We start from the raw sequence: 26,814 nt of genomic DNA on the forward strand, positions 1-26,814 counted from the left end.
GTGCGATGAACCTGTTGCGAATACTGGAGATGGAGCTATTGTTTGGGTGGCTTTTGACAGTCTTCTCAAAAGGGGTCTCAGGTCTCGTTGATTTAGAGGTTCTCTGAAATTCGCCAAATGTTTGTGTTATTTGGGCTTTTTGTAGGAAGGATATAGGAAGCTGCGGCGCCAACGTTTCTAGAATATCTGCTGGTTTACTGTGTGTTTGTGTTAGTAGGTCACCTAAATTAAATGGTGCAAATCTCTTCCATAGGTTTGTGGAGACGCTATCTGATGGCCGGTTTAGGTACCTATTAATGGTGCTCAACGGAGCTAAAGGAGAGGGGTCTGGCGCCAAGGAGTGTCTGTATTTGTCCTAGGCCTCGCATGGGCCCCTTAGGAGTGGGTTGAAATTTTTAGATCTATAGTTATTTTTGGTTGGGAACCAGAGTTCCTCCAGGAAGGGGTCTCCCACACATCCCTTAGCCAGTGTGCGTAGGATGTCATCACCCTTGGGGGACACTAGATCCAGCCAGTACCTCAGTTGGACTGCCTGGAAAAAATCGTGGACGCACGGCAACCCAATTCCCCCCTCGTTCTTCCTTTTTATCATAAGACTAAAGGCCAGACGAGGCCTCTTTTGTCTCCAAGTATGTCCAGAAAAGGCAGAGCGTATAGCTTTGAAGAACGTCTGAGGTAAATGAATGGGCATCATTCTGAGTTTGTACAAGATTTGAGAGAGGACGTAGGCCTTTAATATATTTTTCCTGCCTAGCCATGAGGCGCACGGGATGTCATATTTCTGTAATAAGAGTTTAATCTGCGTCAGTAGAGGAGCGAAGTTAGCATTGTACAGGTCGTCGGTGTTCTTAGTAATCTTAACTCCCAAGTAATCTATGGATGTATCAGACCATTCAAAGGGTGAGCTGGACCTAAGCTGGGCCCACCGAGCTGGGGGGATCGATACATTGAAGATAGTAGATTTAGTGAAATTTATCTTAAAGTTAGAGATGGAGCCGAAGTTATCCAATAGGGTAACCAGGTTGGGGATTCCTGTTTCTGGTTCAGTAAGTATGAACATAATATCATCCGCAAAGGCTGCCGAACTTAGGCCGATCGAGTCCACCTCCAGGCCCCTAATAGTAGGAGATAGTCTAACCATCCTCAGTAAAGGTTCTAGTGTAAGAATGAAGAGAGACGGCGAGAGCGGGCAGCCCTGGCGGGTGCCGTTTCTGATATCAAATGGGGGGGAAAGTGAATTATTTATCTTTAGTCTTGCGTAGGGTTCCTTATATAAGGAGAAAATGGCAGCGATAAAGGTGGGTGGGAAGTTGAAGTGGCTCAGGACTCTTTCCATATAAGTCCAGCTCACCCTATCGAACGCCTTTTCGGCGTCAGTACCGACTAGTGCCAATTCTATATTGTGGGTCTGCGCATATCTAATGGTGTGGAGCAATCTGTAGCAGTTGTCCCTGCCCTATTTTTGACAAAACCAGATTGTTCTTTGTCTATCAGACGTGGGATGATGTCTTCCAGCCTTTTTGCCAGGAGTTTTGCCCAGAACTTAATGTCCACATTAATAAGAGAGATGGGCCTGTAACTGCCACAGAGCTCCGGAGTTTTATTTTCCTTATGAATGAGCGTTATGTGCACCTCTTGTGCCTGTTTTGGGAGTTGTTTTCCTGTCATGAGTGCGTTCATCACGTCTCTCAGTTTGGGGGCCAGTGTGTCCTTAAATGTTTTATAATATATTGCTGGGAGACCGTCCGGGCCAGGGCTCTTTCCATTAGGGCTATTCTTAATTATATCTTCCACTTCCTTTAAGGAAATAGGTTGTAATAAGTTTGATGCCTCTGTATCCTTCAGCTTGGGAAGGCTAGCGGAGGAGAGGAAGTGGTCAATCTGATCTATGGTGTTATTCCGATCTGTGGGAGAGTCTGGGTTTTTAAGGTTATAAAGCTCCGCGTAGAACCTTTGAAAGGTCTCCGCGATTTCCTTTGATGAGGATTTGGTTCCGCCTAGATGGTCTCTAATGGAGGGAATGTGGTTCCTAGATTTGGCTTTCTTAATTAAGGAGGTAAGTAGCTTGCTGCCCTTATTGCCATGCGCATAGAACTTGTATTGAAGATAAAGATGCTTTTTATTGTATCTAGATTCTAGCAAGCGTTTAAGTTCCCGCCTGAGGTCCAACAGTTCCTCCATGTTGTTTTTAACCAGAGGCAGTTTGTGAAGTTGTTCTAGTTTCGCGATTTGGGTTAAAAGATTATCTATTTTGAGCTGGTGTTGCTTTTTAAGCTTGGAACCCATACATGAGATGAATAAGCCTCTCATGTATGCCTTGTGGGTTTCCCAAAAAACCGGGGAGTTGACATCACCCGTGTCATTAAAGGGGTTGTCCCGCGAAACAAAGTTGGGGGTATACACTTCTGTATGGCCATATTAATGCACTTTGTAATGTACATTGTGCATTAAATATGAGCCATACAGAAGTTATTCACTTACCTGTTCCGTTGCTAGCGTCCTCGTCTCCATGGTGCCGTCTAATTTTCAGCGTCTAATCGCCCGTGTTGAATGGGGCTGCTCGTGCTGGAGAGCTGCTCCTTGTAGCTCTGCCCCGTCACGTGTGCCGATTCCAGCCAATCAGGAGGCTGGAATCGGCAATGGACCGCACAGAAGACCTGCGGTCCACCGAGGGTGAAGATCCCGGCAGCCATCTTCACAAGGTAAGTAAGAAGTCACCGGAGCGCGGGGATTCGGGTAAGTACTATCCGTTTTTTTTTTTCAACACATGCATCGGGTTTGTCTCACGCCGAACGGGGGGGCTATTGAAAAAAAAACAACCCGTTTCGGCGCGGGACAACCCCTTTAAGTAGGAAGAACTCATCTAACAGACCTGTGAGGCGGTCCCTCTCCAGTTCTGAGTCCAATAAAGAGGCGTTTAATTTCCATATCCATTCTCTGCGTCCTTCTGCGGTAAGTCTAAGATCTACATGTATGGGTGAATGATCTGAGATGGTGATTGCATCTATTTTTGCTTTCACTACCTTGTTCAGGATTTCCCGGGAGACATAGATATGGTCAAGTCTCTGGAACGAGTTATGTACTTGTGAAAAGTACGTATAGTCTTTTTCTGAGGGGTTAATGGTTCTCCATGCATCCACGATCTTCATCTCCTGAAGTATTTTATGCAGTTTTTTGGTTTGTCTCTGGGAGATCCATGATCTACCCTTTGATGAGTCCAGTAGGGGATTGAGGAACAGGTTAAGATCCCCTCCTAATACAATTGGGCCCTCCGCAAATTCTTTCAGTGTTCTCAACTGTTCTATCAGCCACTCTACTTGATTCGAGTTAGGGGCGTAAAGATTTGCTATTGTTATTTTTGCATTATTAATAGAGCCTTTTATGAAAAGCGTTCTCCCTAGCTCGTCAGAGTACTTAGCTTTTAGGGTGAAAAAAATGGACTTGTGGATCAAGATTGACACCCCTTTAGAGGCGGAGACAGGATGCGTGTTATGATAACACTGGGGAAAGTTTTTCCCGGGGAGGTGACTATGTTTATCGGCCTTAAAGTCTGTCTCCTGGAGGAGCAGGATCTTGGTGTTGTATTTTTTGACTAGTTGTGATATGCTGTACCTTTTTTGAGGAGAGTTCATTCCCCGAACATTGAATGATGTGACTCTGAGCGGCTCCGCGGCATCCGGTCCCTCCATCGCTCCCTGGTAAGATTGAATGATGCTTTTATGAACACTAGGAGATGAAGATATCAAAGTCAGAAGTCAGCGCACAGATTAGTCACTCTGTAAATCTCTAAGACACTGAATATGCTGTCAGGCATCACTGTCTGGACCGTATCTCAGATACCTGAAGCTGTTTATGTATTAGAGGTTGGGGTGGGAGGGAGGTTTAGGAAAATGAGAGGGAGGAGAGGAAGAGGGATGGGTAGGTTGTACAATTGGCAAAAAATGGTTGTTAAGTTAAGTAAAGTAAACAAGTCAGCACCTTCAGTGCTGTATGAGATACGAATGGGCTCCGTAAAATTACTAGAGCACAGACGTATACTCCGGGCGGTAAGAGAATTTTTTAACTGTGAAATAGAAGAGTTTAGCTAATGCCTAATCGGGGGAGCACAATAAGGCACTATTTTTGTGGGGAAACATAGTAAGGGGGAATCAACCAGAAAGTTACAACTGGCGGAATCTGGCTGCTTCGTCAGAACTCTGTAAATCGGTGAACTTTTCTTCTCGTGCCCGTTAGGAGATCATCCCGGGCCTCGCCAGTGAGACCTTGTTAAACTTAGGAATTCAACTGGTTCTTTAACCATAGCTAGGGAATTAGCAGAGTCCTTGGCTTTTTTTTTTTTTTAAACTTCAGGTGGTTCCGTCGGTGTTTTCCTCTCTTTGTTTCTTTTTCTGCTTACTACGAGGGGATTTCGCGTTGGTGACTGTGTGCCAGCTGTCTTGCAGAGGCAATGTAGGCAGAGTCGGGAGCCTTGGCAGTTCCGGGAGGGGGAGCCAGTTGGGGAGGTTTATGGGTTCGAGTCCCAAGAAATGCCAGCTTTCCTGTAAGTCCTCTGGGGATCTTATGTTAATCCTCCTTCCACGCATATTTAATATTTTTGGCTTTTTGTTCCTCCAAAAGGGGTCGCAATAACCTGCGCTTGGCTAGAGTAGAGGGGGAGAGGTCCTGGAAGATTTGGATCGTCGCGCCATCATACTGCAAGTTTCTGGAGCTACGTGCCACATTCAAAATGGCCACTGGATCCGGAAATGACAGTACCTTGCACACTATGTCCCTGGGGGGGTCAGATGTGGCCGGTTGTGGTCTGAGGGCCCTGTGCACTCTCTCTATGATGATCTCTGCAGATCTGTCCTCCCCCAGTAAACTCACAAAAATCTCCATCACAACCTTCTGCAGGGCGTCAGGCGCCCAGGACTCTGGAAGTCCTTTTATGCGAACATTATTGCGGCGACTCCTGTTCTCCAGGTCCTCTTGCATGAGGATCATCTTATTTAGCTGGGAGTGCTGCTCCTTCACTACTGCTGCCAGCTCCCCCGTATGTGTGGTGATGGTTGCCGTGGAGCTCTCAAGCTCCTTACCTCCTCCTTGATGGCTGTTAATTCAGCAAGCAGGGGACTCATAGTTGCTGACAGAAGGTCCCTCATGAATCCTTTTGAGAGGGGTTCATCCTCTTCTCCCTCCGAGGAGACTTCTCCCTCCCGCGCTGCCGACAGAGCCGAAGCTGCCGCCGGCGCCATCTTGCTTGCCGCATGTGAAGAGCGGGAGCTTCTGTCTTTCAGGAATCTCTGAAGATCTGTTTGTCCCCGGGCTGTACGGGGAGTCACCACGTGGTCTCCTGCTTTCTCCCTTCCAAGCTTCCCCATTTTCAGGTGAGATCGCTGCTGGTAGATGCCTTTTCTTGTGCTATGGAGATGCAGCGCAGGCTCTAAGCGTCCATCTCTCTCCGCGGTTAGGCTCCGCCCCCATGATTTAATAAATTAAAGGGGTTGTCCCGCGCCGAAACGGTTTTTTTTTTTCCACCCCCTCCCCCCCCCCCCCCGTTTGGCGCAAGACAACCCCGATGCAGGGGTTAAAAAAGAACACCGGACAGCGCTTACTTGAATCCCCGGTGACTTCTTACTTACCCGGTGAAGATGGCCGCCGGCATCTTCTCCCTCTGTGGACCGCAGGGCTTCTGTGCGGTCCATTGCCGATTCCAGCCTCCTGATTGGCTGGAATCGGCACGTGACGGGGCGGAGCTACACGGAGCTACACGGAGCCCCATTGAGAAGATAAGAAGACCCGGACTGCGCAAGCGCGTCTAATTTGGCCATTAGATGGCGAAAATTAGACAGCAACCATGGAGACGAGGACGCCAGCAACGGAACAGGTAAGTGAAAAACTTTTTATAACTTCTGTATGGCTCATAATTAATGCACAATGTACATTACAAGTGCATTAATATGGCCATACAGAAGTGTATAGACCCACTTGCTGCCGCGGGACAACCCCTTTAAGGATCACGGTGTGTATTACACAAATGATCACATTTTCTGCTTTAAAATCCAGAGGGTGATCCAGCTATTTCTTGGTGCATTCCCTCCTCCTCTCTTCTTTTCTTTTGTGTTGTTTTTGGTTTTGTGTTTTTGGGTTTATAATTTGCTTCATATTAATGTTATCTCTATCAGCTATGACCAGTTCCTATGTTCCTAGTTGTATATTATCATTATCCTTTCAGTATGCCATTTTCCAAATAAGGAAGATGGAAAAATACCTCTGCAGCGCCACCTATTGGAGGGCGGCATTCCTTCAAATTAATGTGACTTTTTCACAAGTCTTAACAATAATTGGGAATAGAAGACCAAGGCAGGAAACCATCCACAGACAGCTGCTGTTTTTCTGATTCAGTTTCCTATTCCCAATCATTGTTAAGACTTACACTGATTTGGGAAGATGAGACAGAAGTAGACCCATTTGTACAAGTGCACAATGTTATATTTGAAGTAAAAAAGAACACTCAACACCAACACCAAAACCTCATCCAATTGTGGAGCCTTGTGGAAGGCGGATCATGGTTTGGGGCTATGATAAAAGCAAAAGGTTTTTTCAGGCAGCACTCACTCAACATCCACAAAGGCAGGACCAAAATCCCATGCAACGCTACGAAATTGGGAACCCAGATCTCAGTTCCACATAAACAGCATATAGTAGAAAGTGAGTTCCACGGCAGCATAAGTTGATGCATAAAATCTTTGTATTTTAGTCCTCCATGTAGATTTCGGCGATCTACATGGAGGAATAAAATACGTTTTTATGCATCAACTTAAACTGCTGTGGACCTCACTTTCTACTATAGTTTGGGGCTATAGTGGAGGAAGTATCATGATTTAGGGCTATGATGGAGGGGTTTCATGGCTCAGGTGACTTTGTCATGTGATCACAGAGGAAAACATGAATTTTAAGGTGAATCAGAAAAGCTTAAATAAGAATGTAAGGGCCACCATCCAGGACCTCAAACTGAAGGGTGATGCAACAAGACAAGGATCCAAAGTACAGAAGTAATTACATAAACAGGAGTGGAAAAAAAAATGTTTTAGAATGGCAAAGTCAATCCTGGTGTTCATCTCATAGAGATGCTGGGACATGAACTGAAGAGGGATGTTCACAAAAGGCATCCCAGAAATAATGATAACCTGTAAAACATTTTCAAGGATAAATGGCCCAGCATTTCTCAATATTGTGTAAATCTTATTTGCAGCTACAGCCCATCGCAGAATAGACATATTTAAAACTAAATGTTATTTAAACTATTTAAAAATTCAGGCTGAAAACACATATAGAAGCTGAGTAGTACCCACACATGAATAGAGATGAGCGAACGTACTCGTCCGAGCTTGATACTCGTTCGAGTATTAGCGTGTTCGGAATGCTCGTTACTCGTAACGAGTACCACGCGATGTTCGGGTTACTTTCACTTTCATCTCTGAGACGTTAGCGCGCTTTTCTGGCCAATTGAAAGACAGGGAAGGCATTACAACTTCCCCCTGCGACGTTCAAGCCCTATACCACCCCCCCTGCAGTGAGTGGCTGGCGAGATCAGGTGTCACCCGAGTATAAAAATCGGCCCCTCCCGCGGCTCGCCTCAGATGCGTTGTGACATAGCTGAGGGACAGTGCTGTTGGTGCCGGAGCTGCTATAGGGAGAGTGTTAGGAGTTAGTGTAGGCTTCAAGAACCCCAACGGTCCTTCTTAGGGCCACATCTAACCGTGTGCAGTGGTGTGGAGGCTGCTTTTAGCAGTGTTGCACATTTTTTTTTTTGGTATATCGGCCGTGCAGAGCATTGCGCCCTGCAGTAATACTACAGGGACAGAAGTGGTGGTTAGGCAGGGAGAGCGTTAGGAGTGATTGTAGGCTTCAAGAACCCCAACGGTCCTTCTTAGGGCCACATCTAACCGTGTGCAGTACTGTGGAGGCTGCTTTTTGCAGTGTTGCTAATTTTTTTTTTTTGTATATCGGCCGTGCAGAGCATTGCGCCCTGCAGTAATACTCCAGGGACAGAATTGTGTAGGCAGGGCCAGAAGGCATATATTATTGATTGAATATACGCAGTGTGGTCCTTTTCAAAAAAATATTGGAAAAAAAATTATTTGGCCTGCCTGTCACTGTGCTCAGTGTTCTGGGTCCGTGTCTGCTGGGGGTAGTAGTTCTCCAAAATCATACGCAGCCAGCTAAGTGTTACAGCAGGCTTGCGCCAAATTATTTCCTGGCGTTCCGTAAGCGAACTCAGCCTCCAACCACAGGCCAATAAGCGGCACATTTAATTACAGCGTTGTGTTTCTGCATTCCTGGTAATACAGCATGCTGAGGGGTAGGGGTAGGCCTAGAGGACGTGGGCGCGGCCGAGGACGCGGAGGCCCTAGTCCGGGTGTGGGCACAGGCCGAGCTCCTGATCCAGGTGTATCGCAGCCGACTGCTGCAGGATTAGGAGAGAGGCACGTTTCTGGCGTCCCCACATTCATAGCACATTTAATGGGTCCACGCGGTAGACCTTTATTAGAAAATGAGCAGTGTGAGCAGGTCCTGTCGTGGATGGCAGAAAGTGCCTCCAGCAACCTATCGTCCACCCAGAGTTCTGCGCCGTCCACTGCTGCAACTCAGAATCCTCTGGCTGCTGCTCCTACTTCCTCCCAGCCTCCTCACTCCATGAAAATGAGACATTCTGAGGAGCGGGCAGACTCCCAGGAACTGCTCTCGGGCCCCTTCTCAGATTGGGCAGCAGTGGTTCCTCTCCCACCAGAGGAGTTTATCGTGACTGATGCCCAACCATTGCAAAGTTCCCGGGGTCCGGGGGATGAGGCTGGGGACTTCCGGCAACTGTCTCAAGACCTTTCAGTGGGTGAGGAGGCCGATGACGATGAGACACAGTTGTCTATCAGTGAGGTAGTAGTAAGGGCATTAAGTCCGAGGGAGGAGCGCACCGAGGATTCTGAGGAAGAGCAGCAGGACAATGAGGTGTCTTACCCCACCTGGTTTGCTACGCCTACTGAGGACAAGTCTTCCGAGGGGGAGGCAAGGGCAGCAGCAGGGCAGGTTGCAAGAGGCAGTGCGGTGTCCAGGGGTAAAGGCAGGGCCAGACCGAATAATCCACCAACTGTTTCCCAAAGCGCCCCCTCGCGCCATGCCACCCTGCAGAGGCCGAGGTGCTCAAAGGTCTGGCAGTTTTTCACTGAGAGTGCAGACGACCGACGAACAGTGGTGTGCAACCTTTGTCGCGCCAAGATCAGCCGGGGAGCCACCACCACCAGCATGCGCAGACATATGATGGCCAAGCACCCCACAAGGTGGGACGAAGGCCGTTCACCGCCTCCGGTTTGCACCGCTGCCTCTCCCCGTGCCCCAACCTGCCAGTGAGATCCAACCCCGCTCTGAGGACACAGGCACTACCGTCTCCTGGCCTGCACCCACACCCTCACCTCCGCTGTCCTCGGCCCCATCCACCAATGTCTCTCAGCGCACCCTCCAGCCGTCGCTAGCGCAAGTGTTTGAGCGCAAGCGCAAGTACCCCGCCACGCACCCGCACGCTCAAGCGTTAAACGTGCACGTAGCCAAATTTATTAGCCTGGAGATGCTGCCGTATAGGGTTGTGGAAACGGAGTCCTTCAAAAGTATGATGGCGGCGGCGGCCCCGCGCTACTCAGTTCCCAGTCGCCACTACTTTTCCCGATGTGCCGTCCCAGCCCTGCACGACCACGTCTCCCGCAACATTGTACGCGCCCTCACCAACGCGGTTACTGCCAAGGTCCACTTAACAACGGACACGTGGACAAGCACAGGCGGGCAGGGCCACTATATCTCCCTGACGGCACATTGGGTGAATTTAGTGGAGGCTGGGACAGAGTCAGAGCCTGGGACCGCTTACGTCCTACCCACCCCCAGAATTGCGGGCCACAGCTCGGTGGTGGTATCTGCGGCGGTGTATGCTTCCTCCACTAAACCACCCTCCTCCTCCTCCTCCTCCTCCAACGCAACCTCTGTCTCGCAATCAAGATGTGTCAGCAGCAGCAGCACGTCGCCAGCAGTCGGTGTCGCGCGGCAAGGCAGCACAGCGGTAGGCAAGCGTCAGCAGGCCGTGCTGAAACTACTCAGCTTAGGAGATAAGAGGCACACGGCCCACGAACTGCTGCAGGGTCTGACAGAGCAGACCGACCGCTGGCTTGCGCCGCTGAGCCTCCAACCGGGCATGGTCGTGTGTGACAACGGCCGTAACCTGGTGGCGGCTCTGCAGCTCGGCAGCCTCACGCACATGCCATGCCTGGCCCACGTCTTTAATTTGGTGGTTCAGCGCTTTCTGAAAAGCTACCCACGCTTGTCAGACCTGCTCGGAAAGGTGCGCCGGCTCTGCGCACATTTCCGCAAGTCCCACACAGACGCTGCCACCCTGCGCACCCTGCAACATCGCTTTAATCTGCCAGTGCACCGACTGCTGTGCGACGTGCCCACACGGTGGAACTCTATGCTCCACATGTTGGCCAGGCTCTATGAGCAGCGTAGAGCTATAGTGGAATACCAACTCCAACATGGGCGGCGCAGTGGGAGTCAGCCTCCTCAATTATTTTCAGAAGAGTGGGCCTGGTTGGCAGACATCTGCCAGGTCCTTGGAAAGTTTGAGGAGTTTACCCAGGTGGTGAGCGGCGATGCTGCAATCATTAGCGTCACCATTCCTCTGCTATGCTCTTGAGAAGTTCCCTGCAAAGCATAAAGGCAGACGCTTTGCACTCGGAAACAGAGCCGGGCGAAGACAGTATGTCGCTGGATAGTCAGAGCACCCTCCTGTCTATATCTCAGCGCGGTGAGGAGGAGGAGGAGGAGGAGGAGGAGGAGGAAGATGAGGAGGAGGGGGAAGAGACAGCTTGGCCCACTGGTGAGGGTACACATGCTGCTGGCCTGTCATCCTTTCAGCGTGTATGGCCTGAGGAGGAGGAGGAGGATCCTGAAAGTGATCTTCCTAGTGAGGACAGTCATGTGTTGCATACAGGTACCCTGGCACACATGGCTGACTTCATGTTAGGATGCCTTTCTCGTGACCCTCGCGTTACACGCATTCTGGCCACTACGGATTACTGGGTGTACACACTGCTCGACCCACGGTATAAGAAGAACCTTTCCACTCTCATACCCGAAGAGGAAAGGGGTTCGAGAGTGTTGCTATACCACAGGACCCTGGCGGACAAACTGATGGTAAAATTCCCATCCGACAGCGCTAGTGGCCGAAGGCGCAGTTCCGAGGGCCAGGTAGCAGGGGAGGCGCGGAGATCAGGCAGCATGTACAGCACAGGCAGGGCAACACTCTTTAAGGCCCTTGACTGCTTTATCGCTCCCCAGCAAGACTGTGTCACCGCTGCCCAGTCACGGCTGAGTCGGCGGGAGCACTGTAAAAGGATGGTGAGGGAGTACGTAGCCGATCGCACGACTGTCCTCCGTGACGCCTCTGCCCCCTACAACTACTGGGTGTCGAAGCTGGACACGTGGCCTGAACTCGCGCTGTATGCCCTGGAGGTGCTTGCTTGTCCTGCGGCTAGCGTCTTGTCAGAGAGGGTGTTTAGTGCGGCTGGGGGAATCATCACAGATAAGCGTACCCGCCTGTCAACCGACAGTGCCGACAGGCTTACACTCATAAAGATGAACAAAGCCTGGATTTCCCCAGACTTCTCTTCTCCACCAGCGGACAGCAGCGATACCTAAGCAATACGTAGGCTGCACCAGCGGATGGAAGCATTGTTCTGTATCCCCATCAAAAACGGGGACCTTTTCGCTTCATCAATCTGTGTATAATATTCATCCTCCTCCTCCTGCTCCTCCTCCTGAAACCTCACATAATCACGCCGAACGGGCAATTTTTCTTAGGGCCACAAGGCTCAGTCATATAATGTTTCTAAACAATTTTTATACGTTTCAATGCTCATTAAAGCGTTAAAACTTTCACCTCAACCAATTTTTATTTTAACTGGGCTGCCTCCTGGCCTAGTTACCAATTAAGCCACATTAACCAAAGCGATTAATGGGTTTCACCTGCCCTCTTGGTTGGGCATGGGCAATTTTTCAGAGGTACATTAGTACTGTTGATATACCAATTTTTGGGGGCCCTCGCCTACAGTGTAATCGAATTAATTTTTAGCCCACCTCCATTACATCTGACGTTACCTCAGCTGTGATGGGCAATGCAATGGGATATTTTTATGTACCGCCGGTGGGTTCCAGGGAGCCACCCATGCTGTGGGTCCACAGGGAGTTGTAAATGCATCTGTGTCCACTTCTAAAGAACCCCAGTCTGACTGGGGCATGCAGTGTGGGCCGAAGCCCACCTGCATTTCCTCTGACGTTAGCTCTGCTGTCCAGGGCACTGCAATGGGATACATTTATGTACAGCGGGTGGGTTCCAGGGAGCCACCCATGCTGTGGGTGCACACGGAATTCCCATTGCGGAGTTGTACCTGCCTGTGACTATTTATAAAAAACCGCGGTCTGACTGGGGCATGCAGACACCTTGACAGAATGAATAGTGTGTGGCACATAGGTTCCCCATTGCTATGCCCACGTGTGCAGCTCCTGATGGCGGTGGCACAGGATTATATTTCTCATTGCTTCTGTACAGCATTGTGGGCTATCGCCCCGCCCCTTTTAAAGAGGGTCGCTGCCTAGCCAAGCCAACCCTCTGCAGTGTGTGCCTGCGGTTCCTCTGGCAGACGCACTTATAAATAGACACGAGGGTGGCGTGGCATGAGGGCAGCTGAAGGCTGGGCAGGGACAGTTTGGTGTGCGCTGTGGACACTGGGTCGTGGGGGGGGGTTTGGGCAGCATGTAACCCAGGAGAAGTGGCAGCGGAGTGTCATGCAGGCAGTGATTGTGCTTTGTTGGAGGTAGTGTGGTGCTTAGCTAAGGTATGCATTGCTAATGAGGGCTTTTCAGAAGTAAAAGTTGTTGGGGGGGGGCACTCTTGCCGCTATTGTGGCTTAATAGTGGGACCTGTGAACTTGAGATGCAGCCCAACATGTAGCCCCTCGCCTGCCCTATCCGTTGCTGTGTCGTTCCCATCACTTTCTTGAATTGCCCCGATTTTCACAAATGAAAACCTTAGCGAGCATCGGCGATATACAAAAATGCTCGGGTCGCCCATTGACTTCAATGGGGTTCGTTATTCGAAACGAACCCTCGAGCATCGCGAAAAGTTCGTCTCGATTAACGAGCACCCGAGCATTTTGGTGCTCGCTCATCTCTACACATGAAGTTTGAAAAGTGCAGAGCTGTAAACTTTGAGACATACACATTACATAAATCTACATAGACAAACCCATGTTGGTATCCAAGATGAAGGAATCCCTATAAAGTATACAGAACACAATGACCCATAAAGCAAAGATTGGTATAAGGAAAGAGATGTGGTTTAAGGTATGCCAGCCAGTAAGTGGGTTACACTGTAAGGTTAGTACACTGAGAATGACAGAGCCAGGATTGTCTTAGTGCCTTCATTCATTCAACACGGATCTAAAATATGATCCTTGGATCAAACAATAAGTTGATTTGTGATTTCCAAATGTAACCTAGAATGATTTTTACTTTACAGAGGGAGTTCATTCATGGTTTAGTACACGTTGGTTCATGGCTTGACACGTTTCACCATAACAACAGCTCATCAGGAACCTACAGAACCTATTCTCTCAATAGAGAAAAAGGCAATGAAAACTTAATGGTGACTGTCCACGGGCGTGATTTTGCCGGCGGTAAACCGCTGGTGAATCACACCCTCTGAAGCTTTCCATAGCACTGCTTTGGAAAGCGCCCGCACACTGTCCATGAGCGGAGAATCACTGTGATTCTCCGCTCGCGGTGGGCAATTCGCAAATGCTACAAATTGCCCCGATTCTCCTCGGTCAGCCTATCTATCAGATAGGGCTGACTGTCAGAGATTCGGCGGCAGCTCCTGCTCCCCAGCGGCGGCTCCCACGGCAGAGGGGCCTTAGGGAGGAATCAACTACAGGATCTATATGTAAGAGGACCCAACCTAAGGGGTTGTATGAATACTCGGTCCAAGTAGGCAGTTAAATAGTGAGAGTTTTCTCAACCTTCGGCTAATAATATAATCATACAGAGACTCGGTTAGGAAGTAAAGAGAAAGAAGAAATAACTGGGTTTTCAAATCAATCTCTGAGGGAGAGGTGGGATAATAAACTATCTATGTTAGACCCCCATTTCTCAATGTCTGCTCTATATCAACCTTCACCTTGTAGTTAGTATAACCACAAAAAGTAAGTCCCACTGAGGAGTACGCGCACCCTAAAATCATTTTTAGGCTAGCTTAGAACAACCAGGTCACGCAGCTAAGGCTGTTCCTGAACCTAGAGGGCTAGGACCAGGTTAGCTAAGCTAAATAGTAGATGGAAGCATAACACCTGGCTGTATGAAGCTTAAGTTCTTGTGTAGTGGCACAGTATATGCTTGAGTGTGAGCCCTAAACCTCATGTGGTGAAGATGGAAGAGGAGGAGAGGTTTCCCATTGTGAAAGGACCATCAATACTAGAGGAGTGAGCCCCAAAGGAGAGAGAGCATGAGCTGAACGTGAGTCTAATTGTCCAAGGCCCAGTGCAGAGGTACTCTGGTTATTGTCTGAACTTCCTATGTGAGCGTCCTGAAGTCTGGGATCACCACGTAGAGTTACTCTTCTTCAATTGTTCACACCTGAGCGTCCTGAAGTCTGGGACTGCCAGGGTGGCGGTACACATCTTCAATTGTACACACACAGGCGCCCTAAAGTTTGGGATCGCCGTGTGGAGGTACTTCTACTCAAGTCTGTCTTAATGCCTGCACTTGGAATATTTTTTTTTTTTTGCCTTGTACTGTTGGAAGTTTATTTCAAGTAAAGTTTCGCCAAGCCCTGACAGTTCCCATGGACCTGAGGTACATTATATCTGTCTGTGGCTCATTTATTATCTGCCAAAGGTCATTCCAGTGTGTAACGGAATAGTAGCGTCACATGTGACAACACCTCAATCACGGTTCGCTATGTTTATTGGGCATCCCTTTCCAAGGGGTGTCTGCAAGAGGCCCAGCGCTGCCCTGGCTGAGGATATATGTATCCCTCTGGAAGGGAACAAGGTAAGTACCCCTGTGACAAGCCAGCATCTTGTCCTCCCAGCTCCTAAATGTATGCCCTGTGTCTGGGGTCATTGTACGGGACGCTGCACTTGCTCAACCTCTTGCTGACTAGTTTAGATAGTACAGCGCAATCACCCTGCCTATAAGGATCTAGATAAGTAGGGTTTCAAAATAATGTAAGATGAGATATGACCTGTAGCCCTGATGGTGGATTGTCTGCAGGCATATTTTTTGCAGCTACTGGAATCCTATTTGAAGCTGCTTACATTTGGTGTAAGTAATTGCTGCTAAAGGGGATCTACAGTTTATTACATTCAGGGGTTTACTTACATTTTCTCCCTGCACTGTGGATGATTACTTAATGTGTTCAGTGTAAGCCATGACTGATACAGCTGTATGTGTGTTAGTAGTCACATTGGGAAAAATTTACTAAGCTGGCATGTCCTGCACCGGGCTTAGGAAAATGTTCCAGTGCGCACGGTGCGCTGAATACATGAGACACATGCTTCTTTAGGCACTCAGTGCATACTCCCATCCTCTGTGTGCCTTGACAGAAATGTATGCCTGTTCCCAACAGGCCCACATTTCTGGCATAATTTATGCCAGCGTCTGGCATAAGTTTCTTGGTACACCCTCCCAACAAGCCAGACCCTCTTTTCAAAGAAGGTTGTAGGGCTGACACAGAATGCTTAGAAGTCACAACATTTTTGTGCAAACGGCCCTTGCAGAAAATGTTCCCCATTGTGTCTGTCTATAATTGTAACTTAGATACAACCAGACCACATTTTATAATCAGTGCAGAAATGCATGGGCTTCATTTACTGTTTCTTCTATCTGTAGTTAGGGTCCAAGAGCGGAGGTTCTGCCCTATGTGTGGGCTAGGCTGCTATTTCATACCAGCAATCATTTCTATTTCTTTTGGTTTTCCATTAGATTCTAGGCTGTTTATTTGGCATTAATACTTGTTTTATATCATTACTCTTTATAGATCAGTTATGGGGCAACAAGTTCTGTTTTAAATGATCGACATCGCTACCCAACTTTTTACAGAACCAGTCAAAGTGCCCAGATCAGTTGTTTGGTGTTATCCAAGATAATGAAGTTCTTTAGATGGACATGGGTTGGGATTGTATCTTCAGACGATGACAGTGGTAATGAGGAGATTCAGATTTTGACACAATATCTAACCATGAATGAAATCTGTGTGGCCTACACCATAAAAGTAAAGCGTGTGAGCTTAAATGCTATACATGAGATAGAAAGAAAAAACATGGAGATCATCAGCAAGTCATCAGCCCAGGTTATCATACTCTGTGGGACGTATTCTGTATACCTTGCAGATTGGTTACACGCATTACGAATTGTGTTGCGGGATAAGACTCTGGTCTTCGGTCCTCCATTTGCTTTAATGGCAGCTATTATAGAACATCACAGAGAAGCATTAAATGGGAGTTTGGCTCTTGAACCTTTTCGGCTGCCTCTTCCAGATATGAGCAGCTTCTACGAAAGTTTCCAGACTGTAAATCATCCAGAAGACATGTTACTGGCTCATATTTGGTTGGTAAATGTCCACTGTTTATCAGGAGATCCTCAAATGAATTCAATACTTCAGTCCATATACAAGAAATCTCTTCATAACTGTACAGGCACAGAAAGGGTCACAAGCTTTTATAACTTTCAACACCCTGGACTCTCCGACCGAGTCTATAAAGCTGTGTACATATTGGCTCAGGCTCTACATGATCTACGCGTCACCAGGAACTGTCAATCTGCAGAGATAAATTATAAGTACAGTCACCTGGTAAGTGCAAAATGCGAGTGCCCAACCTTCCATCATTTTATTATTCCATCAATAATTGTTTGTTAGCTGGGAATTAAAAGCAAAGCCAGACTCCATGTACAAATAGCTGTTTCAGTGTATTTGCCCTTTATCAGTGCACAGTAGGAGTCTGGCTTTGCTAGTGAGAAGCCTGGGATGGGGGTCAGAAATGCTATATTTTCTCCTTAGGCAGAGCACCTAGACAGTGAGTGAGGAGACTCTTAAGGCCATTCATGCTCCTCTGGGTAATATGCAAATAAGGAAGATGGAATAATACCTCCACAATGCCACCTATTGGAAGATGGTACTGTGGAGGTATTATTCTATCTCCCTTAATTGCATATTACCCAAAGGAGCATGAATGGCCTTTTGAGTCTCCTCACTCACCATCTAGGTGCTCTGACTAAGGAGAGAATATAGTTGATTGTTGGCACATTCACCAGTGTTGTGTACCTACTGCCATTATATTGCACTGCCAATGATGTTCTCCCTCTCCTAACATTCACTTTATTCACAAGCTGTTGGCAGAGATATATATACAATCTATATACTGCATGCCAACTATAGTGTTGTATCATCAGTTCTGTAGCTAAATTCAGCTTATGGTTACTGATGAGTCCTTTATGACGAAACTTGTTGAACAACTAAATAGATAGAACTGTATCTAAACCCAAAGAATAGAACGCCACACAAACTAGAATAAGTAACATAGCTATGCAATTCACCTGATCGCCTCTGCTCCACAGGCATGCAGACCTCCCTGCAGTGCTGTATGTGGAGAGTCACTGCCGATGTCTGATACTGGTCTTCGCCATAAATTATCTGCAGAAGACTAGAAGTATTTGTTAATCAAAACAGGGGACTCCGTGGCACCGGCAAGTTCCCTCCTTTGTTTTGGACATTAATTTGTTTTTTTTGACCTTAGTCAAAAAATTGAGTCAAAAAATGTCTTTGTTTTTGTTGTGTTTTGGTCTTTCATGTTGGTCCTTCATAGGATTTTTTAATAATATTTAAAATAAAGGTTATATTTTAGGGGTCCCACACAGTGAATACGTCATACTCCCTTTCTTGGGATCTCCTCCGCTTCAGTGACTTCTTTTTATTACAGCCGGGCCAGACAAGTCTCTTATTTCTATGTGGGCTGCTCAACTTCCTCTGACAGATGGGATTGGAAAAAAAAGTATCAGGAATGCTTGATTCTCTTCTTCTTATGGAGAAAGTTGTCTGGCTGTGACTTAACTCGGCTAAACACGTGAATGCCCAGCCAAGCCAAATGGACCTGAGGGACACAATTGCCATTCAGCCAACAGTAGTTGATGGTGTATGGGCACATTTAATTTAACCAATTAGTAACCAAGCCTGTCTGACATGTGTCACTTTAACAGGGAATATTTCCGTAAAGGTTTTGCAGATCCAAGCGATTCTGACATTGCTTTTTCTCCACAAAAAAAGATGCATCGAATGTGTGTATATTTACTAAAAGTGCCAAAACTAGGAAAATTGAGGGGGAAAATTATATTTTTTTCATATTTTCAACTGCAATATCTCCAATATGTGCAAACATGTGGTACACATTTTTGATAATATATTTATTTCCATCTGTTTACTTTATTTTAGAAGGATATTTAAAACTTCAGGTTTAAAGATGAGCGAGCACCAAAATGCTCGGGTGCTCGTTGCTAAAGTCAAACTTTCCGCAATGCTCGAGGGTTCGTTTCAAGTAACGAACCCCATTGAAGTCAATTGGCGCCCGGAGAATTTTTGTATATGACCCATGCTCTGCTAAGGTTTTCATTTGTGAAAATCTGGAAAACCCAAGAAAGTGATGGAAACGACACAGAAACGGATAGGGCAGGCGAGGGGCAACATGCAGGACTGCATCTCAGGGTCCCAGGTCTCACTATTAAGCCACAATAGCGGCAAGAGTGGGCCCCCCCCCCCCCCCCCCTAACAATTTTTACTTCGGACAAACCCTCATTAGCAAGGCACACCTTAGCTAAGCACCACAATAGCTCCAACCAAGCACAATCATTGCCTGCGGGACACACCGCTGCCTCTTCTCCTGGGTTACATGCTGCCCAACACCCCCCCCCCCCCCGCACGACCCTGCGTCCGCAGCGCGCACAAAAGTGTCCCTGCGCAGCCTTCAGCTGCCCTCATGCCACACACTGGCTTCATAGGCACACCACCCTCATGTCTATTTATAAGTGCGTCTGCCATGAGGAGGAACTGGAGGCACACACTGCAGAGGGTTGGCAGGGCGAGCCAGCCACCCTCTTTGAAAGTGTGGGCGATAGCCCACAATGCTGTTGAGAATTGATAATAGATTGACGTTCAATCTTATTTCCAATCCTGTGCCACCTCTGTCAGGAGCTGCAAACGTGGGCATAAAGGGGAGTCCGCTGCCAGCCCAGTACTTCTACACATCTCCACAATGCAGCAATACTCGGTGTGGGAAGTATGTGAGCGGGCCCTGTGTCAGCCTCTGTCCCAGCAAACACCTTGTGTGGCCCAAAGTGCTGTGAGTGACCTAACAATGGGGACTCCATGTGTCCACACACTACTCATTCTGTTTGGGTGTCGGATACCTCATCGACAACGCAAGGGGTAAACCATCTGCACTCTGCACCCTACCCAAGTCTGTCAGTGTTTTGGGGACTGACAGGTAAAACACCTCTATGGGAAGTCTGTGTGCACCCACAGCATTGGTGGCTCCCAGGAACCCACAGACGGTACATAAAGAAATCCCATTGCAGTGCCCCGGATAGCTGAGGTTACATGAGAGAAAAATCGATGTTGGCTTCGGCCCACACTCCATGCCCTAGTCAGTGTGTTGTTTTTTTTTAAAGTGCCAGGCAGGTACAACTCCGCTATGGGAAGCCTGTGTGCACCCACAGCATTGGTGGCTCCCAGGAACCCACAGACGGTACATAAAGAAATCCCATTGCAGTGCCCCGGATAGCTGAGGTTACATGAGAGAAAAATCGATGTTGGCTTCGGCCCACACTCCATGCCCTAGTCAGTGTGTTGTTTTTTTTTAAAGTGCCAGGCAGGTACAACTCCGCTATGGGAAGCCTGTGTGCACCCACAGCATTGGTGGCTCCCAGGAACCCACAGACGGTACATAAAGAAATCCCATTGCAGTGCCCTGGATAGCTGAGGTAACGTGAGAGAAAATACATGTTGGCCTCGGCCCACAATGCATGCCCTAGTCAGTCAGTGTTTTTTTGGGGGGCCAGATAGGTAGCACACCGTGATGGGAAGACTTAGTGCACCCATAGTATACACCGACCCCTGTAATATTGCTATAGCAAAAGGTATAAGCTGACCCCAGTAAGAGTTTTGTTGCAGACGTCTAGGGAGACCCCAGTAACATTTCTGTAGTAACAGTATAGGCAGACCCCAGCAACATTTATGTAGTAACAGTATAGACAGAGCCGAGTAACATTTCTGTAGTAACAGTATAGGCCGACCCCAGTAACATTCATGTAGCAGCAGTATAGGCAGACCCCTGTAACATTTATGTAGCAGCAGTACAGGAAGAGCCCAGTATTAGTAACATTTCAGTAGTAACAGTAGAGACAGACCCCAGTAACATTTCTGTAGTAACAGTATAGACAGAGCCGAGTATGATTTCTGTAGTAACAGTATAGGCAGACCCCAGTAACATTTATGTAGCAGACGCATAGGCAGACCCCAGTAACATTTCTGTAGTAACAGTATAGACAGATCCCAGTAACATTTCTGTAGCAGCAGTATAAGCAGACCCCTGTAACATTTCTGTAGTAACAGTATACACAGATCCCAGTAACATTTCTGTAGCAGAAGTATAGGCAGACCCCTGTAACATTTAAGTGGCAGCAGTATAGGTAGACCCCAGTAACATCCTTGTGGCAGATGTGTAGGCAGACCCCTCTAACATTTAAGTGGCAGCAGTATAGGCAGACCCAAGTAACATTCACGTGGCAGCAGTTTAGGCAGACCCCTGTAACATTTATGTCACAGAACTATAGGCAGACCCCTTTAACATTCAAGTGGCAGCAGTATAGACAGACCCCTGTAACATTTAAGTGGCAGCAGTATAAGCAGACCCCTGTAACTTTTTTGTAGCAGAAGTATAGGCAGGCAGACAACAGTAAAATTTCTGTAGTTGTAGTATAGGCCAACCTCTGAAACATTGGAGTACCATGAGTGTAGGCGAAGGCCGAGAAATTTAATTGGATAAGAGTGTAGGCGTGGGCCCGAAAAATAAGTGTACCAAGAGGACAAGTGTACATCTGAAAAAGGGCAGGTGAAACCCATAAATATTTTTTGAAAGATACAGCTCACTGTTGCTTAATTTGTAACAGAGCCTGTAGGCAGCCCTGTTGAAAAAATTGGTTCATATTAAAGGATTAATACTTTTGAAACTTTGAAAAATTGTAAAAACATTGGTAAATGTAGATGAGCCTTTTGGGCCGCAGAAAATTTGGCCGTTCAGCGCGATGACATGTTGTTTCTGGAGGAGTAGCAGGAGGAGGACTAATGTCAGAGACAGATTGACAAAGAGAAATGCCCCGTTTTCCCGGTGATAGAGAGGAGTGCTTTTATCTGCGGTTGCAGCAAAAAGAATCTTTAGGTTCCACTGCTCTCCGCCGGTGGAGAAGAGACGTCTGGGGAAATCCAGGCTTTGTTCATCTTTATGAGTGTAAGCATGTCGGCACTGGTAGTTGACAGGCGGATACGCTTGTCCTTGAGGATTCCCCCAGCTGCACTAAACACCCTCTTTGACAAGACGCTAGCGGCAGGGCAAGCCAGCACCTCCAGGGCATACAGCGCAAGTTTGTGCCACGTGTCCAGCTTTGACACCCAATAGTTGTATGGAGCTGAGGCATCATGGAGGACGGTGGTACGATCGGCTACATACTCCCTCACCATCTATTTACAGTGCTCCCTCCAACTCAGCCTTGACTGGGGAGTGGTGACACAGTCTTGCTGGGGAGCCATAAAGCTGGCAAAGGCCTTGGAGAGTGTTCCCCTGCCTGCGCCTCCCCTGCTACTTGGCCCTCGGAACTGCGTGTTCTGCCAGTAGCGCTGTCAGATGGGAAGTTTAGCATCACTTTTTCCACCAGGGCCCTGTGGTATTGAATTACTCTCGTACCCCTTTTCTCTTCACGTCACTGTCCTCACTAGGAAGATGACTTTCAAGATCCTCCTACTCCACAGCCCATACACGCTGAACAGATGAGAGGCAAGCAGCATGGGTACCCTCTGCAGCAGTGTGCCCAGCTGTCTCTTCACCCTCCTCCTCCTGCTCCTGCTTCTCCCCCTCCTCCTCCTCCTCCAAAACGCACTGAGATATAGACATGAGGTTGGTCTGGCTATCAAGCGATATACTGTCATCCCCCATCTCCTGTTCCAACCGCAAAGCGTCAGCCTTTATGCTTAGCAGCGAACTTCTCAGCAGGCAAAGTAGCGGGATGGTAACGCTAATGATTGCAGCGTCGCCGCTCACCATCTGGGTAGACTCCTCAAAGTTTCCTAGGACCTGGCAGATATCTGCCATCCAGGCCCACTCCTCTGTAAAGAATTGGGGAGGCTGACTACCACTACGCCACCCATGTTGGAGTTGGTATTCCACTTTTGCTCTAAGCTGCTCATACAGACTGGCCAACATGTGAAGCGTAGAATTTCACCGTGTGGACACATCGCACAGCAGTCGGTGCTCTGGCAGCTGAGACCGATGTTGCAGGGTACTCAGGGTGGCAGCGTCCGCGGTGGACTTGCGGAAATGTGTGCAGACGCGGCGCACCTTGCCGAGCAGGTCAGACAAATAGGGGTAGTTTTTCAGAAACCGCTGAAGACGTGGGACAGGCATGGCACGTGTGTGAGGCTGACGAGCTGCAGAGCCGCCACCAGGTTATGGCCGTTGTCACACACGACCATGCCCGGTTGGAGACTCAGTGGAGGAAGCCAGAGGTCCGTCTGCTCTGTCAGACCCTGCTACAGTTTGGGGGCCGTGTGCCTCTTGTCACCTAAGCTGATTAGTTTTAGCACAGCCTGCTGACGCTTGCCCACCGCTGTGCTGCCGCGCCATACCGACTGCTGGTGACGTGCTGCTCACACTTCTTAATTGAGAGGTATAGGTTACGTAGGAGGAGGAGGAGGGGGGGGGGGTTTGGAGGAGGTGGCATAAAAAGCCGCAGGTACCAGCACCGAGGTAGGACCCGCTATTCTGGCTGTGGGTAGGACATGAGCGGTCCCAGCCTCAACCAAATTCACCCAATGTGCCGTCAGGGAAATATAGTGGCCCTGCCGGCCAGTACTTGTCCATGTGTCCGTACCTAGCCCTCTGTACGGCGGCTTGTCACGAGGGGGTGCTTTGGGAAACAGTTGGGGGACTCTTTGCTCTTGCCCTGCCTCTACCCCTGGCCACTCCACTACTTCTTCCAACCTGTCCTGCTGCTGCTTTTGGCCGGGAGTAGTGGACTGCATAGAAGACTGGGTGGTCGATACATTGCTGGATGCATTTTCTGCCATCCACGACAGGACCTACTCACACTGCTCTGTTTGTAATAAAGGCCTACCACGCGGACCCATAAATTGTGATATGAAGCTGGGGACCCCAGAAACGTGCCTATCTCCTAATCCCGCAGCAGCCGGCTGTGATTCACCTGGACCAGGAACTCGGTCTGTGCCCACACCCTCACTTGGACGTCCATGTCCGCGTCCACCTCCACGTCCTCGACCCTTACCCCTACTCCTCATCATGGCCGATTAAGAATAGAGCAGGGCCCAAATAAATTACTCCACTGTACAGCACTGACAACTGGGTCTTAATTCACCGCACACAGAGACTTGTAGATAGCGAAGGCTCTATGCTGTGACTTGAAAAATGTAACGCGCTGTCTTGCGCTGATACATAGGGGTAATTTACCGTTCACGGAGACTTGTAGATTATAGAGGCTGTGTGGAATGTGAGAAGACTCTAAAGCCAGTGGATAGTGCTGGTAACTGCGGCGATCTCAACCCCACCAAGAAAAGGGTATTGTGGGATGCTCTGCACAGCGGCAGAGCTGAAATACTTTGCAGTGGCCCCGGTATATTACAGTACTGTTTAGCGGTGAGACCGCGGTCTAATTCACTGCAGACACAGAACAGTATAAATGATGTAGTTTGCAGCAGACTAGGAAATATTTGAGTGCAGTTTCACTTCGTCTTTTAAAGCTCTCGAGAATCCCCCTGAGTACCTGTCTGGGCCTGGAGCTTTGTTGTTGTGTAGCGATTGTATGGTGAGTTTGACCTCCTCCTCTGTTATGTCCTCATTGAGGTACTCTATTTCTTATTCTTGGAGGGATGGCATGGAGATGGAGTTCAGGAAACTCTGCCCGTTATTTGCGCTCAGAGTTGGGGCTTTGTAAAGTACTTCATAGTATTTTTGCAGAACACTATTGATTTGCTCTGGTTGTCTATGTATTGTAGCCGTGCAGTGGGAAACACACCAGGCCACGACCTAATGCTGAACGTCTTGTCTTTTATTCAGGCTTGCAAAACATAACATAAAGTACTGGTAGTCCCCAGAAAACAAAAAGATATAAGGAAAGTCCTTTTAAATCAGCAGTCCAGCAATAGCAAACACAAAAGTCCTTTGGTTTCAAGTTGGCATAGCCACAGCAAACCCTCCCTGCAGCGTGGTGCAGTGTCTCCAGCTTGGGGCTCTCTCTCACATCCTCTGCTGCTCACACAGGACATCTCCCTAGAACTAGTCAGCTGCAACAATTTATATACAGCACCTGTCCTGCTCAGGTGGAACTCCGTACCGGAGTGAGGAACGGACTGAATCTGTTATGGTATCCTACACGATGATACGCCAGCCTGGGTTGCCCTAGAACTTACCCGCAACCCCTGTCCCTGCCTACCTGCCTCCACTCCTGGCTAACCCCATGCGGGCAACTGGGTGGCGGTCCCTACACTCGCTAGGGACCGAGGAGGGACGCTGGCGTACCAAAATGGAACAGGGTAGGATACTGACAGGAATGGCAGGTGAATCTCATCACCGAAGAGACAAAAGGTTTCAATAAAGACTTATGGAACACCCTGTGAACCCTCCATGTAGCTGGCAAACCCAGTTCGTAGGCGAGCAGGTTCACCACACATGTGATGACAAACGGACCCACGTAACGTGGCGCTAGCTTCAAGGATGGGACCCTCAATTTGAGATTTCTAGAAGACAGGTATACCTTCTGTCCCACCCTTTAATGTTCAGACACAGACAGACCCTTCCCACTACGCAACTGCATACGAGTCCCCGTTGCTTCCAAGTTTTTCTGTACCTCTTTCCATACTCCCCGAAGCGTATCTGTGGCGACATCCGCTGCAGGACAGACAGAGGGATTGCAGTAAGGAAGCGAGGATGCTGACCGTATACACAAAAGAATGGAGATACCCCAGTGGAAGAACAAGGGCGGTTGTTTAGTGCAAACTCTGCCAACGGCAGGAACTCTGCCCACTGATGAGCCTTTTCGCTAGCAAACAACCGTAAATATTGCACTAAATCTTGGTTCTTCGCTCAGTCTGACCATTAGTTTGCGGGTGGAATGCTGAGGAGAAGGAAAGCGACGTTCCCAGGTTTCTGCAGAAGGCACGCCAAAACTGCGACACAAACTGAACCCCGCGATCAGATACAATATTTTGGGGAACCCCATGTAGGCAAATTATTTCTTTTACAAAAATCTTGGCAAACTCTTTTGCCGACGGTAGCTTCTTTAACGCCACAAAATGTGCCATCTTTGAGAACCGGTCGACCACCACTAAGATAGTGGTGCACTTCTGGGATTCTGGTAGTTCAGTGATAAAATCTACCGATTACTGCGACCACGGACTAGAAGGTACCGGTAACAGTCTCAGATGGCCCTCTGGACGACGCCACTGATTCCTATTGCGTGCACAGACAAAGCATCCCTTAACAAAGTCGCGGATCTCTTGAGACATGCCTGGCCTCCAGAAGTGTCTAGAACAAAGATCCAAGGTTCTCTGAAACCCTGGATGACCTGCGAGAACCGAGGAGTGAGATTCATCCATGACTCTAAGATGTAAGGTCTCTGGCACAAACCATCTGCCCTCCGGCACCCCCGAAAGAGCGTCCTGCTGAGCATTCTGTAGTTGAGAGACGAAGTTAGATTCTACAGCTGCCACCACCACGCCAGGTGCCAAGATATTCTTGGGGGTCATAGTCTCACTTTCCGGCACCCCGAAACTCCGTGACAGGGCGTCCGCTTTCACGTTCTTCGCTCCTGGGATATATGTCACGACGAAATTAAACCTGGCAAAGAACAACGCCCACCTGGCTTGACGAGCTGTGAGTCTTTTAGTAGGCAAGATATACCAAATTCTTGTGATCAGTATATACAGTAATAGGGTGTCTAGCACCCTCAAGATGGTGTCGCCACTCTTCTAAAGCCCATTTGATTGCCAGTAACTCACGGTTACCCACGTCGTAGTTGCGTTCTGCTGAACTAAAAGTCCGCGAAAAGAACGCACATGGGCTATACCCAGATCTCCCACTGACTTCCTGCGACAATACTGCCCCTGTCCCCAACTCAGATACATCTACCTCAATTAAAAACCGGTAGACGCGCATCTGGCTGTATTAACACCAGGGCAGTCGTAAATGCCCTTTTTAGATGACTAAAGGCCTCTCGGGCTGCAGACGACCATTTTACCAAGTCAGCCCCCTTCTTAGTCAGATCGGTCAAGGGTTGAGCAATAACCGAGTAATTCCTAATGAATTTCCGGTAAAAATGTGCAAAACCCAAGAACCGCTGGAGAGGTTGTCTGGTCTGACCCATTGGGAGATTGCTGCTACTTTATCAGACTCCATCTGAATTTCC

At 48.4% G+C, this 26,814-nt stretch overlaps 1 protein-coding gene across 1 annotated transcript in view; it reads left to right on the forward strand.

Annotated features, from left to right (window-relative positions):
• Nucleotides 1–26,814, forward strand: part of LOC136613174 (vomeronasal type-2 receptor 26-like) — a 57,773-nt gene that overhangs the window by 16,364 nt on the left and 14,595 nt on the right. Inside the window, exon 3 of the mRNA XM_066594331.1 lies at nt 16,115–16,927. Coding sequence (XP_066450428.1) covers nt 16,115–16,927 — 813 coding nt within the window. The remainder of the gene's footprint in view (nt 1–16,114; nt 16,928–26,814) is intronic.

Source organism: Eleutherodactylus coqui, chromosome 1 (genome assembly GCF_035609145.1).
Source record: "Eleutherodactylus coqui strain aEleCoq1 chromosome 1, aEleCoq1.hap1, whole genome shotgun sequence".
NCBI classification, from domain to species: Eukaryota; Metazoa; Chordata; class Amphibia; order Anura; family Eleutherodactylidae; genus Eleutherodactylus; species Eleutherodactylus coqui.